Source organism: Pituophis catenifer, unplaced genomic scaffold (assembly GCF_029215685.1).
Source record: "Pituophis catenifer annectens isolate HBS135680 unplaced genomic scaffold, rPitCat1.0.hap2 SCAF_1, whole genome shotgun sequence".
Classification (NCBI taxonomy): Eukaryota; Metazoa; Chordata; class Lepidosauria; order Squamata; family Colubridae; genus Pituophis; species Pituophis catenifer.
In genome coordinates this window covers 278025870-278042880 of record NW_027256881.1, presented here as the reverse complement: position 1 = coordinate 278042880, position 17011 = coordinate 278025870, and the positions used below count along the sequence as shown (strand labels likewise).

Genomic DNA, 17011 nt, shown 5'->3' with positions numbered 1-17011 from the left:
CTGGCTACTACTGTTTCTCAATGCCTAATTAATTAGGTGAGCTGCTGATCTGGCTGCAAAATGAGGGGAGATATTATATATGCCATCTTGAGCATCTGAGGAAAAGCAGTATGAATATGAAATTTTTGTTTATTGATACCGGCAGATCTGTCATTGACTCTTGTGTCCTATTTAAAATACTGACCTGTCATATACCATTAAGCTCAAACAGTGTGTGAAGATGGTTTTCCAGTGTTTGTCTTTGGCTTCTATTATTTAGATATATATGGGCAATCACAACTGTAAATCCACTAAAACAGAATGAAATACAACATCATGACCCTAGCTAAATTAATAATAAACTTCCTTTAATCTCCTCATATATTAGTCAACTTATTATTAAGGCTCTTAGGAGATTTTTAGGAGATATCTAAATAGAAAAATAAAGTTTCAGAGTGACAAGATTCAAGTCTACTTTATGAATAAAAGCTGCATGGTATCTATATAGCTGTCCAATAATAGTTCCATTAAAAACAATACCTGTCCATATTATGCGGTTTCTGCTCTCTACTAGCTGAGATGTCAATAATGGATATTTTTATTTACTTAATGTTATGGACAAAGACTAAAGCAAAGATAGCAAAGGCAGGAAGAAAACTATAGAATGAGGTACAGACCAAAATATACAGACAAAATATCAAAGTTATTAAGACAGCTAAACAGATGCCTAAGTTATCCAGTAATTTTCATAGAAATTAGGCCATCTTCTGATCTCAGGAGGAACTTACAACAGAAAATAATGAATTATCTCAATTTCAATTGTTCACTGCAAGCAATGGACAATATGCATATGATGTATGACTAAGCAGTGCATTCCCAGCCATGTAGATGTATGTATAATGAGGTAAGGGTGAAAGTAGGACATTGGGGATAGAAGCTAAAATATTTTTCAAACAGACTTTCACATTGTTTATGGGCCACTATTCTATACTTTGAGAAAAATGGTATAATGACTTTTTGTATTACAATTTGGTACGTCTGCTATATCTTCAAGTAAAAAAATAGTATGCCACAATATATAACTAAAACTCAAGAAAGCTAAGGGGAGGAGGTTTATTCTCCCCAAACTATTTATTATATAATGCCATTAAACTTTTTCACAGTGGTAGTATTAAGTATCCAACATATTTATTTTTATTTTATTTGTAACCTGCTTTTATTTTTACAAATAACTCAAGGAAGCAAAATATCCAATAGACCTTCATTCTATTTTCCCCACAGCAACAACCTTGAAATGAGGTAAACTGAGAGAGGGTGACTGGCTGTAACATGTGTCACTGCTTGTCTTATGATACACCAGATATAATAGTAAAATTCAAGACTGTAATAACTGTTCCTTTTATATGAGCATTGTGAATTGCTATGTTGGAATTGGCAGCAAAAGCATTCAAGATATATAGTGCTGTACCATATTAAATGAAGAGGAGTTAAGATAAATTGCCTGGTACTGAACACTGTTTTAATATATTCACTTATGATAGGAACAAATACACTCATTACCAAAAGATTGCTATTGCATCTACAATTAGAATTCTAAAATTAGCAGTCTCTGAATAGATGGTTTGGTCTCACCTCAGTGGGGTCCCAAAATGGTGCCTTCTATTTTCTCTTATGGACTACTAAGTTATAGTGGTAGGGTAGACAATCCAGACATATTTTTCTAGAGCTTTTCTGATTCACTGGAATTTCAAATATTATAATGTATCTGTTCTCCATCCTATGGCTCTTCCTGATAATATAAAACCCCACATTTTCAATTTATAATTACCCAGTGCATCTCCTGACCTTCTCTGTCTTCATAAAGAACATGAATAAGTGAGCAGATATTTAAACACAGGGTAGATTGATGGATAATTTATTGTGACATGGCTAAATATCTTGCAAGATGTCAAGCACGGCAGCAGGCTTTGTTAGAATGAAAAAAAAAAAAAGACTTGAGAATAATAACTTTGGAAACATTCTCTCTGTTGGCAAAATTTCATGCAGAAAGTATTTGTATACCTGAAAGGAAAAATGCAGCGAGATCTTAGACATTATTTTTATAGTAATCATTTTGTGACGATGTTGGATGCATGATAAATTTGTTAGTACAAAACTCTTCCAGAACAGTATTAAATACAAGAAATCTTTCCATCCTTTCCATTCTAATAAGAGTTATCAGGGAAACATGATTTATGGATGCATCTAGAAAATTCCAGTTATTGAAAAGCTTCTTCCAATATTTCCATTCCATTGAATAAGTGTAAATGAAAGAGCAATTCTTTCACTTTTCCTCCAATCTCATTTATGAAACAGATAAAACGTCAAACTCATACATGGAAATACAATTATTGAACTCTGTAATCTATTTCTGAAAGACCTGACTATTTAAAAATCCAACAAACAAACATTTAATTAATTAATTTCAGTGAATTATGTGGCCACCCATCTCACAGCAGTGACTGTGGATGGGTTACAAAATTATATAGTACCTATTGGCTTTCTGCATAAAAACTTTTCTTTTAAAAAACTGCACAGAATTTTGGTTTGTATGTAATTATACAATATTATTATAAACTATAAAAATGCTGCAATTAAATATTGTTCTATGATTAAGTGATTGATTGGTATTAAACTAGGCTGGACATGGTTGCAAGGTGAGCATGCATAATAAATCTCACAAGGTGATTTTTTTCTCTCTCACTTCTGCATGGGGAAGACCAAATGAAATAAATAGATTTAAATCAAAGGGTGATGAATGAAGAAACTGTACTATGAAAGAACACGTGCAAAGTATACCTCAGAAACACTATAGGTGGATGAGCACGAAGGGAGCCGAGCCTGGTTATGCAGTGGGGAAAAGAAAACATTGTTAAAAAAGAGGTGATGACATAGTAAGGGTCTTAAAATGTTTTCTGTTTAGGTGGTTCCAGCACTGAGACATAGCAGAGGTTTAATGTTTTGTATAAATTAGATTTCTGATATAAAAATATTTTGAAGATTAAGCCATTTAAGATAGCAAAAAGTCAGGAGTCTGGTAGCAGTTTTTCTGACTAACAATTTTATTAAAAGGCATACATTTTCATGAGCTGCAGCTCACTTCATCAAACACATAAAGTGGTTAATTGGTGCAATTAAATTGGAGTGTTTTTTTTATCACAGATGGCTTTCCATCTACAATGGCATTTAAAGTAGAATAATTAAATATGAATATTTTAGGACTGTAATTATATATAATTCAATTGTTAATTCATAATTGTAACAAATACGGACTTTCAAAATGTGTGCTAAATTCAATAAAATTTACCTTAAATTTTACTTAAACAAGTTATGTGAACTAATCCGAAATTTTTTTAAGAAGTGAGCTATCAGAAAATTATAAATGAATCTCATTTTTGCAAAAGTGAATCCCACTTATTTGACAGAAAGCATTTTTTGGTAAATAGAACAGCAGTTCTAATTTCTCCATAAACTCCTCTTTATGAATCAACCAATGTATTTTATGTCTTCTTATGTTCAGTTCAGGACAAGGTTCACATAATCCAAAATGTTTTTTCCAATAATCCAAGCAACTTGGTTATATCATTGGCTGATGTTTTCTTCTATCTATTTGTGGAGCTAAACAAGTATATTCCAATGCATACAAACTTAATTCATATATAATCACTGCTTACTATAACATGCCTGGAATTACTATGGTCACATTTTCTTACTTTCACGCTCACACTCAAACAAATGCTTTCTGATACTTTGTGCTAGTTTTGTTGATAAGGATACAAAATAATTCAGTTATCACAAGAAAGTTTCTCACAGAAAGAAAGCATGGGCTGGCTTTATAGATGGTGTCTTAAAGGAAGGATTCAGAAAGGACTCTGGGCAGAAGAAAGGTAGAGAAAGTTTGGAGGATTGGAATGAAGATAATAGTGAGCAACTAAATTTGATTGTTGAAGTTGGGTTATTGGTTTTAGTAAACAACAATAAGCAACACTATTTTGTACTACTGAGAGTTCTTGTTTGAGAGCAGTTCTAAAAACAACTGCTGAAGAGAGCTGCTGGGCACTATGTGGAGAATCATGTAGAAGACCAGAAAGGGAAGAACTTCATAGGGACATGTCCACCCAATGCAGGAAGCTCTTGATGGAGGTAAAAATGATGGACAAAATGAAGCACAAATGTTTTACTAGGCAGAGAAAAGATAGCTACCAGACTGAGAGACAGAAAAATTCAACCTATCTCTGGAAACTCTCCCTTTTTATTATTAGGAAGGAGTTAAGGTCAGATGGAGTATAATGCTCATATTTATTTTATTTATTTGTCAATTTCAGGTACTTCTCATTCACCCTCATTATCATGTTAAACTGATACTGTAGCTGGTAATGTTTGTGTGTTTATGTGTGTGTGTTTTGAGTTACTTTAGGCTCAAATCTTGAATACAGAGAAAACCTTGCAATTTAAAAGGCTTTGTTGTTTCATTTTTTCTAAGACTTGAATGAAAGGGAAGAATTCACAGTGGAATGCAATGCTGTTAGATTGTTATCAGGTGAGACTAAGAAAATGAAACTTCTTGCCACGTATTTAGGCTAAAAACCTCAAAGAGATTTCTTGTATTGAATTCTGTCAAATCCTATAAACCCAAAAGCTGTTCCAGTGACATTTACCAAATATGGAAAGGGAAGAATCATAATGACTAAAATTTATAAACATTGTTCTGTGTATAATTTCACTAGGCAATATAGGAATATTATTTTATGAAGTCTGACACAGTTTGAAGCCAGACTTTGTGAAGTTTGCACAATTGGTGTGACATATAAAACTGCATACCAATTTCTGCATCTTTAATTAAATTTTGAGTAATGATATGTTATTTGTTATCTGATCTATAAAAATGTTAGGTGACTAATATGTGATGACATACTTGAATTGAAAAGGAAACATTTTAAGAGATAAGGGTAAAATATAAAACTCACTGCTAGAATAGAAAGGAGACGTGGTCACAGTAGTGCATATCTATTTGGAAGGCATGTGTTCACAAGATAGTGCTGGGATGCTATGGCATTATTGGCTATCTTTCATGCTTGTAAATATCTCCATGTAGTTAGCAATGGATCAATGTTTGATCACTGTAGGGAGGGGAATGGGGAGTGGTTGCAAAATCCTTCTGTAAAGATTATTTGAATCCTCAGTGGGATGAGAAACATAGGGCCTCAAGTTGTGTGGGGGATATATTTCCATTTTGATAAGAAGGATAAGAAGGATTAGAGTGTTTTCTTTTTTTAAGCTAAGTAGCTGCCGGTAACTGACAGCTTGGATATGCTTAGCAATCTGACTACTTTTCTATTCGTATATCTGACCAAAATTCTATAGGAAAATTATTAAATAATGAAAAGGTAGTGATAACCAACTCCAAAGATGATTCTGGTGGACTCATCCCTCTCCTGTCCACCTCACTCCACAAGACTATTACTAACAACAGTCCTGTGGGAAGGATCCCTGAATACAGAAGGGAAAAGGTAATGTCACTGACCCAGGTATCTGCTCAGATAAACTCTTCCCATAACTCCAATAGCTACATAAGGCGTTTCTTTATGAGAAGAATTCTATATTTTTTAAAAAAATATTTACTATATTTATAATTTTTATACTGAATGTTAGCTATCTTGAGAGCTAAGAGTATCGTTATCCTGAAAATTGGAAGATTGTATCAATCTACTGAAACTTCTGGGAATTTTGCTTAACCCCTCAAATTATTATTTCCCCACTCCTCCATCTGTGAGGTATAAAGCTGCAGTGAACCTCTATAGGGAATAGCTGAGAGAGTTCATTTTGAGAACTGGATAGAGACTTACCAATAGGCAAGCAACAGAAATCTTCTAATTCCATTAAAGTAAGGAAATTTATAACACTAAAGAAGACATTTTGGAATGAATTAGGTCAAACAACCTGGATAACAACCTAAATGAAGTGAAGATGGCTCATGTACAGCTCATAGGATTCCTGAATACAGTGTTGTTTATAAAAGTTATTTCAGTAGGCAGAAGCATTCGTTCATTCATTCATTCATTCATTCATTCATTCATTCATTCATATTCCACCATAGTTCTGTTATGAACCTTGGAAGCGAACATAATAAAAAAAAATCCTGGGTAAGGATTAAAAGAAAAAAGAAAAAAGAAAAAAAAGGAAAGAATACATGGTAAACTAAAAAAAAAATCCAGTGAATGAGATACATCTCACTTCCATTATCATTTCAGTCAGTCAACAAGATAGTAAATTGAGATGATGCCTTCTCAATTTATAAATCCACTTGGAACGGCCTGGAATTCAAAATAATCTCTAAAGATCATCAACATATCTCATTTCAACTGGGAGGCTATTCCAAATGATAAGTGCTGGCAACCTACGGTAGTGCCTCTTAGTTCACCTCCTCTCACTTTCCAAGAAGATCATTTTTAGCTGTATTCTTAACTGTTGGCAGGCAACTTTCTAGTTGAGGAATGCAGTTCCATTTTACCTAACTGCCAAATCATTTAGAAATATAGAGTTATCTTAGCTTTATGCCTTAGGCAGAAAAAGGAGGCCTCAGCTATACACCTCTTAGATTACTGCAGAAGTGAGGAACCTTTTCAGACAATTCATAAGAGTTAAAATTTAGTGAAATTTTGCAATCATGAAGAATTCCAATTTTTTACAGGCATTTTTATTTATTTTGTGGGGCTGCAGACACTATTAAAGATACAAAATATATTTATTTTAAATAAAATATTTAAAGATATTTTATATCTTTGAATAAATATGGATCCAGTTTGTCACTCCAGGACTATTATGATGCTCTCTTTGTTTACTTTTTCCTAAAATAATCTCCAAATGTAACCAAATAGATAGGCTTCCGTCACAAGTTCATTCATAATACTCGCAGACCTCTTACTGCCTGGTGATGATGATGTGCTTTCAAGTTGGTATTAACTCTTAGCCACTACATAATCTTTTTCAGGATCTAAATAAGTATTTTATTTATTCATTCATCAAATTTATATGGCCATACATTTCACAAACAAGGGATTTTGGCTAGCGTATTCCTGAACTACAATTCCTACTAGTCCTACCACTGGTCGTAACTGTAGTTTTGTTTCCAAATTACCTAAATTGTAGGGAGATAGTTTGCTATGTTTTCCCAAAATTTAAAAATAACTGTAAAACTCAAATCTCTGATCAAAATGTGGAGTAGCTTAATATCATTATTTTTATAATTGTTGCCATATATTCCTACCTGATATAAGATTTTGGAGAAGTTCTAATATCAAAATAACATCTGCCGAAAATCAGGATCAGTACTAAAATTTTCTGTATGTGTTTATCAATACTATAAATACTAGAAAAATAATTTGGAAATTATATTTCACAGAAGAAATTTCTGACAGAGACTTTTATGATCACATAGAGTTAGTTCAATGTTAACAAATTAACAAATAAAATTATCTAAGACTCACATATTTTCATTATGCTGCAATTCTAGACACAAATCTGTGATGTTGTGATCAATATATACACAATGAATAAATTGAATGAATGAATAAGATGTATGGGCATTTTTGTAAATAGGAGGCATATAATTAGAAGAAATATGGTCCCGATTAGACTAGTTCTGTCCCAGTTTATTTCATCTATGCAGTTAAATTTTTAACAAATGCAATGAGCCAGTGGAAGGGACATTAGATCAATACCTCCAAATTGTAAGATTTGGGCCACAATGGTTATTGCATATAGGTATGTGCTTCCTCTAGCCAGTATTATTTTTCCAACTGATTGACCAGTGGTAAACATAATAGACTCAAACTGCTTTCCCATTGAATAGGAAAAACCTATATGAAGGTTGGTGTGCAATAAAGAGAAATAAAATAATACAGAAGTGATAATGTGGCATGACATGCACTTGTTATTAAATTGTAAACTTCTAGAAATGAAACCTGAAATATCACAAAAGAGCATATGATTTAAGTACACTTCTGAGACGTTATATGTTGTCTAGTATTCACATGATCTACTTTCTGTCTTAGCCCCAATCTATTATTCTCCAGATGTCTTATAACTTCCATCTTCAGGTGACATGGCTACTGCCACTCGTGGTTAGAGATTGGTTTTGGTGCAACAAAGCAGAAGGAAAGCAGCTTCAAAAAAACCGGGCTAGCTTATTTATTTTTAAATTAGGAAATGATTGCACATCACAGTTGAATTTGGAGACAACAAGTGATTTTTTAAAATAGCAGTGAGTCTAGAAAGTAACTAACAGTTGGTCAATCATTTAGAAAAATAAATCTTTTTATGGTATAAAACCCGAATTAGAAAAGGAAACAGAAGAGGGGAAAGAAAAAGGGGAAGAATGATAGGATGAGAAAACAAACCAATCACATTTGGTATTACCAGCCAGCAAAAGTTTATTAAAAATAATTCACCGAGTGAAATCGTACATTTACTCGGAGAGAGCATCCTTTGACATTCCCATCTAGGTGATCTCTGAGCTCCTCCAGCTTTCGATGGAGCTATATGTAAACATCAGAAAATGAATTGAAAAAGCCACCTATTGTCTTTTCATTTTCTTTCTTTCCATTTTTTTTAAAGTGATGATACAGTGCAACATATTTCTCTTAGCCCTTGTAATACATGTAGTATAATACAAAAAGATTAGCCTTTTGTTAAGATAAAAAAATCATTTGGTTAATATAGCAACTATTTTTTAAAGTGTCGATGTTAATTAGCAAATACATATAGTTATAGCTACTTGTACACTTCTCAATATTCATATATTGATTTCTAACCATCAGAGTGCTAAACATTTTCAGAACATTTTTAGTACATTTTTAAAATAGGGTCCTCATACAATTTCTATAATAATAAGATTTCTGAGTAATTATCTTTATTTCATCCTTGTGTTTTGGGTCTATGCCAATAAATTCAAAAACCAAAAATATGAACTTTAAAATACTGCATTCATATTTTAGCAAGAATATATAAATTTCTACAAATACAATTTGGAAACTCATTTCTCATTGGTTGTTTAATGTGTATTTATTTATAATGGCTAACCTGTTAAATACACTATTTGGCATTGTTTATTTATATAAAGCATCAATTAATGTACACAAACTGCATTATAGTTTTAATTCTTTGAAAAAAGAATCCTTGGAGAAAGACATAGAGGAATGTAATATTATTATTAGTATAAGTATAATAGCATTTTTCATTTTCATTAGATTCATTTTCTGGAATTGAATATGGGAAACAAATGCATAATTACAATTTTGTCTTCCCCCTCTTTATGCTCAGTGCAATGACACTTTTACAGAGAGCAACTCTATTGAGCAGTATTAAGAAAAATAGTAAGATGGCTTCTCTTGGAATAAAGGTGATACACACACACCACACATACAAAAGAAAATAATTTTCAAGACAGAAAGCTGAGATGGCAAGAAAGTGCAAAAAAGAACAGAAAGAATTTAGTGCTCCATGTGGTGCAAAACAGAATTGAAGTAATAAAGTGAAACGCTTCAAAGTTTACAAATAATAATTACCTATTTATACTGCTGAATATTGTCAGGATAACTATGCTGTGAGTTTTCAGCATTTTTATAATCCAAGATATTAAACTTATTTCCACTACATTCATTGATTTGTTAGCCAGCTCTATAAGAATGTATAAATTAACATATCTTAATATGATATACCACACAAGATGGAAATTAGTTTAGTAACGTCTAATATTTAATTTTAAAGGGAGTTTATTCAAAGAAATATCACAAAATCTCTCTATTTTTCATTTAAATGAATGTGTTCGAGTTAGTCTAATTTATTAATACATAAGTACTTTTGAAGAATAAAATCTTAGAGCACTAGTAGAAAACAACAATCTGGTTAACTTTCAAACCAGGGGTGGATTCTACTTACCTTTACTACCGGTTCGCAACGGGAGCGTGCACGCTTCTGTGCATGCACGCAGATCGTCCATTATGATGTCTGGGCGGAGCCTCCCGCCACTTTTAGTACCGGTTCGCAAGAACCGGACAGAACCGGGAGCAACCCACCACTGTTTCAAACTGAAGAAAATGTCTTATGTCTATTTAGATACACTTGAAAGTGCATCCATTTAAACTATCTTTTTCCACTTAAAAGGAATTGGATTAACTCCTTTACTGCAATTAAATAAGTTTAAGAATGTGGTAGATTATACCTCAGAATCCTTCTCTACCTAAAATGAACAGAATTTGCTACCTTGTCGTCTTAAGCGTTCATGATTCTAATCCAAAAACAGGTTAAGGAAGCTAATTTCTTTTGCAGAGGTACAGTATGATTCAGAAATAATAGTTTGGCAACTTTCCTTTAGCTAACTGAGTTACGATGGCTCTTGTATAGCACAGAAATAAAAAGTGATCCCACAGTGATTAAAAAAAGTGAAATAAAAATAAGTGGAATGGTGAAAAATATCGAAGCCCCACCCTCTTCCTTCCCTCCCCACTCCCTGTAAAAAAAAAAATGTGTAGGCTATAGAAGAAAACTTGCAAAATAAAATTTAGAAACATATTTACTTTGAGGGATCCAACTCTACTAGCAACTCCTTTGCTTTCATCCGGGCGTCTAATTTGCTACAATGAGGGAAGATGGATAAAAAAGACAGAAGAATAAAGAAAAAGTAAACTTAAAAAAATTTCCACACAGTCAGTTAGCAGTGCATGCAAGACATTACTTTGACTTTCTGACAAACTTCTAGGGAACAAGGACACAGACTCTTATTTCTGGATCACATTATGACTCGTTTGCAGAGTTCTTTCTTTTTTGTAACGATACAGGTACTGAAATTGTACACACTGTATTTACTAATTATTATTTTAATAACACATAGAATGCTGCAAGAGTCTGGATTTGATTCATGAAGCATTGACAGAAATATAACTGAAATGTATGAAATTGTGCCATATGCTATATAATTTAAGCACAGACTTGAGAAACCTGCTATTGTAGATTGAACACTTAGCCCTGCTAAATATCATGAGTGATAATTGGCAGAATAATGTACAGCTGCCCCATGTTAAAATAAAATAAAATATCAGCCACTGTTCTTAGTTCCCAGTTAAATAATTTTGCTGCCCAGCCAGAAAATTTTAATGCCATACCAAATGCTACTTAACAGTAGCCAAGACACATCTATTTTTTTTACTACTAGCCTCATTGTATCCTACACTGTGCAAAGCAATTAAGAAATAATTCTGTTGTCGTTTATCAAGAGGTTGGATTTCTAACAAGAAAGTTGAAAACTAAATAGAAAAATATGCATACATACATACATATATACATACATACACACATACACACATGACAGCATAGAATTTTTATGTATCTGTTTTGATAAAATTTGGAAACAACCGTTCCCCTCCCCCCGCAGAGTGTAAAGGCTAACATTTTGTATGGTATATCGCAACTTGAAGGAGTTAAACCTACATAAAAATGGAATGGGATGGTTAACAAATAAGGTAGCATAATACCAAAGCCACAAATTGATCTTGAATTCTAGAATTTCTGAGAATTTCTGATAAAGTAGAAAATTACAACTAAAAGTGAAGTTCATATTTCATAAAAGGATAAAAAGAAAACTGAACTCACCAATAACAAATAGGGAGATAGGGACTCCAATCATTCAGCTAAAAACTTAGGAGGGATTTTTTCTGATTTAGTATTTCTGTGCCTTAATTCCTCATTTATAAAACTGAAGTATTTAAGCATATATGTTTGATTACATACTAATAGACTATGGATATATGTAAGGAATAAGATGAAAAAGAAATTCAGAAGTGAAAAGCTTCATTATTTTACCATGTTTCCCTGGAAATAAGACCCTCTTATATTTTTTTGTACCCTGAAATAAGCGCTTGGCCTTACTGTCATGCGCTCAAGAGCCCGATCGGGTTTATTATCAGGGGATGTCTTATTTGGGGGGAAACAGGGTATTTCAAATACTACTTTCTTAATTTCTCTTGTTCAAGGATAATTATATTAAAGAATATAGAAAGTGCGTAATTCAATATTTATTTACAAGGAACTATACACTACAATTATACATGTATACAATGGGATTCATATTGAAAAAATATTTAAAATAAAAATAAAAAAATAATTCCACTTGAGATAAAGCAATAAAAATATGTAGGTATTTGGACTGAAGCCTCAAAATATGAAAAGATAGGGTGAAAATTGTATTCCAAAAGTAAATTGATCCATTAATGTAATATTTTCCATTACTAATTTGGATATATATCAAGTTAAAAGAAATAACACACCACTGTTTTGATAACACCAAGTTACTGGGCCTCAGATCTTGCAAATGAATGAAAGACACATAGCCTTGGGCATCTCAGGTAGAAAATAAAGAGGACCATGACAACTTTTTTTATCAGATTAAGTCAGAAATAGATTTAAAGGCATCACTAAGGTGCTACATATATTGTATTTAGATAGATGGAATCAGAGATATTAAGATTTGCCACCATATATGCATTTGTACTTCAATAAAAGATGATTTGGAAAGCAGAAGATGAATTTCCCTAAATTAGGGATATAAAATATATTCATTCTTTTCTACAGTTCTGCACTTAAAATGTTACTAACTGCAAATAATGCACATGAAAACATATAACTCAGTGAAGGAATAGGGACAAGATAGATAGAGAAAAAATAATGTAAGAATTACTTACCTTTAAGATAAAATTTAATGGTATATCTATTTCTGCATACTGTAGCACTCCTTCACTTTGTATCCTGTTAACTGGTTAATCTCCTTTATTAGAGTTGTAAACCATTGATTAGCATTGTTTTGCTAGCTATGATCATTTGCTGCTAATTTGTTCCAGATGCCACCCAAAAGACCGAAAACGATAGAAAAAGCTCAACCATTCTTTCCTTTTCCATTGCATCATCTGTTATGAAAATGGCGGAAAAGTCATCATATTTCTCTCCAAGATAATGGTGAGGGTTTAAGAATGATTAATGCCCCAATTGCTTCTTTTCAAATGTCAGTCAATATTAAAATGTATGCAGTTGAGAACAGGAAATCTCAACTAGAAAAACATGGGATTCTGATACATTCATAACATTGGAAAAAGCTAATAAGGTCTTGTAGCCTTAGAATCTTACTCTTGTCATTTTAATTTGTTCATTCATAGATTAGTAGAATGTACTTAACATGGTTGTCTGATCTGTTAGAGAAAATCTATTACAGGGAATATTAACCCAGCTAGAAGATTATCAACTGAATTTTGAAAGAGCAAAACATATTCTTTCTTCTCCCATGTACTGTTGACAAGACTTGGGAATTTCTCAAAGCTAGAGAGAAAGGCAAATTTAAACATGATTAATCTTGAACGACTCCTCTAGATGACCACAAATACATGTATAAAACAGGATGTTTTGTCATGAAGAATAATCTTAGGACTTTTATAATCTTAGGACTTTTTTTTGTCTAATATGAGATTAGACAAAAATCTAATACAATAGTTCTTTCTTACTGACCACTTATTCAGCACCATTTGAAGTTATAACTGTGCTGAAAAAGGAATCTTACAATGGGTCCTCAAAGTTGATGCCGTTGCAGTATCCCCATGGTCACATAATTGTGATTTGGGTGCTTGGCAACTGGCACACATTTACAATAATCGCAGCATCCCACAGTCATGTGATTGCCATTGCAAATTTTCACAGGCAATGGAGAAGCTAGCAGGAAGTTGCAAGTTGCGGTCATGTGATCTTGCATTACTGACTCAGGTGATTCGTTTAATGACTACAGCCAGAAATGATGTAATAAATTGGCATGGTCACATTTCACTTAAGGAACATGATGCTTAGTGACAAAATTGCCAATTGCAATTGCAGTCAATGAGTACTACGTATATGTGATTAGATACAAGATATTTAAGATTCTATTGACAGTTCCATGTCTGGGATGACTATATTTTCTACTGTCCATCAACTGCTGACATCTCTTGAAAGCTTATATTATTATATCATTTTCAACAGAGTGATAGCAAACTCTTATATCTTATTAATAATGTGCTTTTGTTTAATTTGCAATTGAGCTTTTGAAGTATTTTTCTAAAGTTAGTTATAGAATATAGGATAGTCCCAATTTTTTTGATGACATTTTTATACCGATAGTGCTTTTTTTTTGGTAAGATTAAAAATACACATCTTTATTGTAAATATAATATGACAAATCTGTAAAAATGTATATTATTTTTGCTTTTTTATTTATCAAGGAATGTTTTATATTAATCTCTACAGCTGGTCAGAGAAATAAACATATTTTTTTTTACCAAATATATGATATTCAGATTGGTTATGTGCCATCAAGCTATTACCAAGTCTTAACAATCACAGAGCTTTTGTCCTTGACAATCTATCCATAACCTGGTCATGATCCTCAATGATGTCACAACAAAAGCTTTCTAACCTTCTTTCAGTTTGCTCCAAGAAACACTAACAACAATTATATCTAATACATTTCCAGTAGACTAATATAAAAGCATGTCTATTTATTTATTTCCCACTTTATCAGGTACAGTATATATAATTTAAAATGGATCTCTTGCCATAATTCTATGAGACCAGTTTTTACTAATCTAGAAAAAGTGTTGTGTTAGAATTTCACTTACTTCCTTAATATGTTTATGCTAAAATTTGACACCATGTTCAAAAACTGTGTTGAGTTTGCACTTTCCATTATTGTCCATCCAGGTAAGTCACATTTTACATGGGCATATCAAAGACCTGATAATATTAATTTTTAAATAATATAATAGTGTTGTTTAAGTTTCAAGCTGTTATTATTTCCTTGGATGAGAAAGCTTTTGAAGGGCCACTGGGAGTTTGTGGGTAAATAATGGATGATTCCTCTGCAAGCTGCTACCTCTTCTCTCTGCAAGGCAACAGATGGTATGAGCCAAAAGAAAAAAAGAAGCTAAGTATTGGGGAATGGCTGATGGAGCAAAATATGAAGAAAAGACAACTGCAAAATAAGGCTGATAGAGAAATAGGAAAATATTATAACATCTATTAATGATAGTATATTCTTTAGGAAACAAACTGGAGATCATCTACCTGCTTCCTTTCTGATTAAAGAAAAGTTTGGCTGCAGAATCTAAGGGTTTGGGAAAAGGACAGCAGTGATGGTATTTGAATAATTATGTAGTACATGTTTTATAGTGTTTAAAGCATTAGGACAGAAACTGGTATACTCTTGAGTTCTACTAGTCCCTGGGAACAGTCAGCTGGGTGGCCTTGGGCCAGTCACTTTCTCCAGCCCTAAAAAGGAGGCAATGACAAACCATTTGTGAAAAGTCTTGCCAAGAAAACTGCAGGCTCTTCCACCTATATATTATTTAATTTTATGGTATTTAATTTCATAGATGTTAAATGTTACACTATGTTCCAAAAGCTACTGTGGCTGCAGGTTTGCTTCTGGGTGCAATTTAAAGTATTGGTTTTCACATTTAAATGCCATAGCATGGGTCCTGGCTATCTAAGGAACTATCTCACCGACGCCAGCAAAAGAAGCATACCGCAGACTCCGTTGGTCAAGGAATTTCAGCTAATGGGATCCAGGAGAAGAATATTTTTTGCTGTAGCTCCTGCTCTTTAGAACATCCTGCTCCTTGAATTGAGATCCCTACTCACCCTTCTGACCTTCCACAACAGCCTGAAGACCTGGCTCTGCCAGTTGACCTGGGACCCCAATGGGGTTACATCATGCTGGAGGCAGCAAGATTAAGACAAGACCTCATCTCAGCCTGTTCATATCCTACTCCCTTCCTCTCCATGTTTTTAATTGTAAATTATGACTATTATTATGAGTTTTAATTGTTTTGTTTTATTTGGCTTTTAATCTTTGTAAGCCTCCTAGAGTTGCCTCTTGGGCGAGATGGACAGCAAACGAGTCAAATGAATGAATGAATGAATGATAGTTATATGAATCAGTCTTCAATAAATTACTTTCTGGATAGCTTAATGGCAATAATAAGGTAATTTCTGAAAGAAGAAGCATCCAGAATTTTGTGAATATTTATTTTTGTAAAACAGAAATAGTATGGAAAAACTACAAGTTTAGCATCAACAAAAGACTATAGTTATATTTTTAGCTTAGCAAATTCACTTCTTGTCATCACTGCTATCTTAAAATATCTATTAAAAACGATCTTTTAAATCTTATTTAAATACTTATTATTTACTGAGTGAAGCTTAAAGTTGGGAGAGTTCAAAGGAAGGCAGGTCAGAGGAAGATAGCATGTTAAAAAAAATGTCCTGACAGAGGATCATGAAAAGTTTTCTGTTATTATGCTTCAATGCCAGTGTAGTTGGAGCTCTTTACTGTATATAATACCATATTCTATGTAACATTAGCATAAAGTGCTAAGTTAGATATCATCAGGAAAGGTTGTGAATACTGATCAGTTATACCAACTATATTATTTTGACAATGGGGAAAGAACTCATATATGGGACTATGTAGGAGGAACTCCACCACTGCCAGTCCAGTCCTAAATCCAGATGAGAAAGGAGGAAAGTGTGGAATCAGGCTAGTAATCCAACCTCAGAATTATTTTGCTATTGAAGCAATGGGTGCAATCAATGAAATCTTGCCTCCAGAGGTTGTGGGTGCTCCATCACAGGAGATTGGACAGCCATTTGTCTAAAATGGTATAGAGTCTCCTGCTTGGTGGGAGGACGGACTGGAGCACCTTTGGCATCCCTTCCAATTCTGTTCTGTTATTCTGTTCTGTTATTCTATTATTCTTTCTATGATCACATGTATCCATCCCACCAAGCCCAAAGAAAGTCTGGAATAGTACAGGATCTTCTGCCATGGGCAGGTGTTTGGACTAGAAGACCTCCAAAATCCCTTCCAATCCTATTGTTCTATGTTTTAAATCTGATCAAAACTGTTAAGACAGTAATAATT

At 33.1% G+C, this 17011-nt stretch overlaps 1 protein-coding gene across 13 annotated transcripts in view; it reads right to left on the bottom strand.

Annotated features, from left to right (window-relative positions):
- The window catches only part of GPHN (gephyrin), a 242592-nt gene that overhangs the window by 65488 nt on the left and 160093 nt on the right, over positions 1–17011 (bottom strand). For 7 of the 13 annotated variants that reach the window (XM_070937712.1, XM_070937660.1, XM_070937624.1 and 4 more), the window contains one exon: positions 10596–10652. The exons of 4 other annotated variants lie outside the window; for them this stretch is intronic. In XM_070937712.1, coding sequence (XP_070793813.1) covers positions 10596–10652 — 57 coding nt within the window. Of the gene's footprint in view, positions 1–2817; positions 2860–8483; positions 8556–10595; positions 10653–17011 lie in introns of all 13 variants that reach the window. 2 more of the 13 variants (XM_070937721.1, XM_070937730.1) reach the window with 2 other exon arrangements.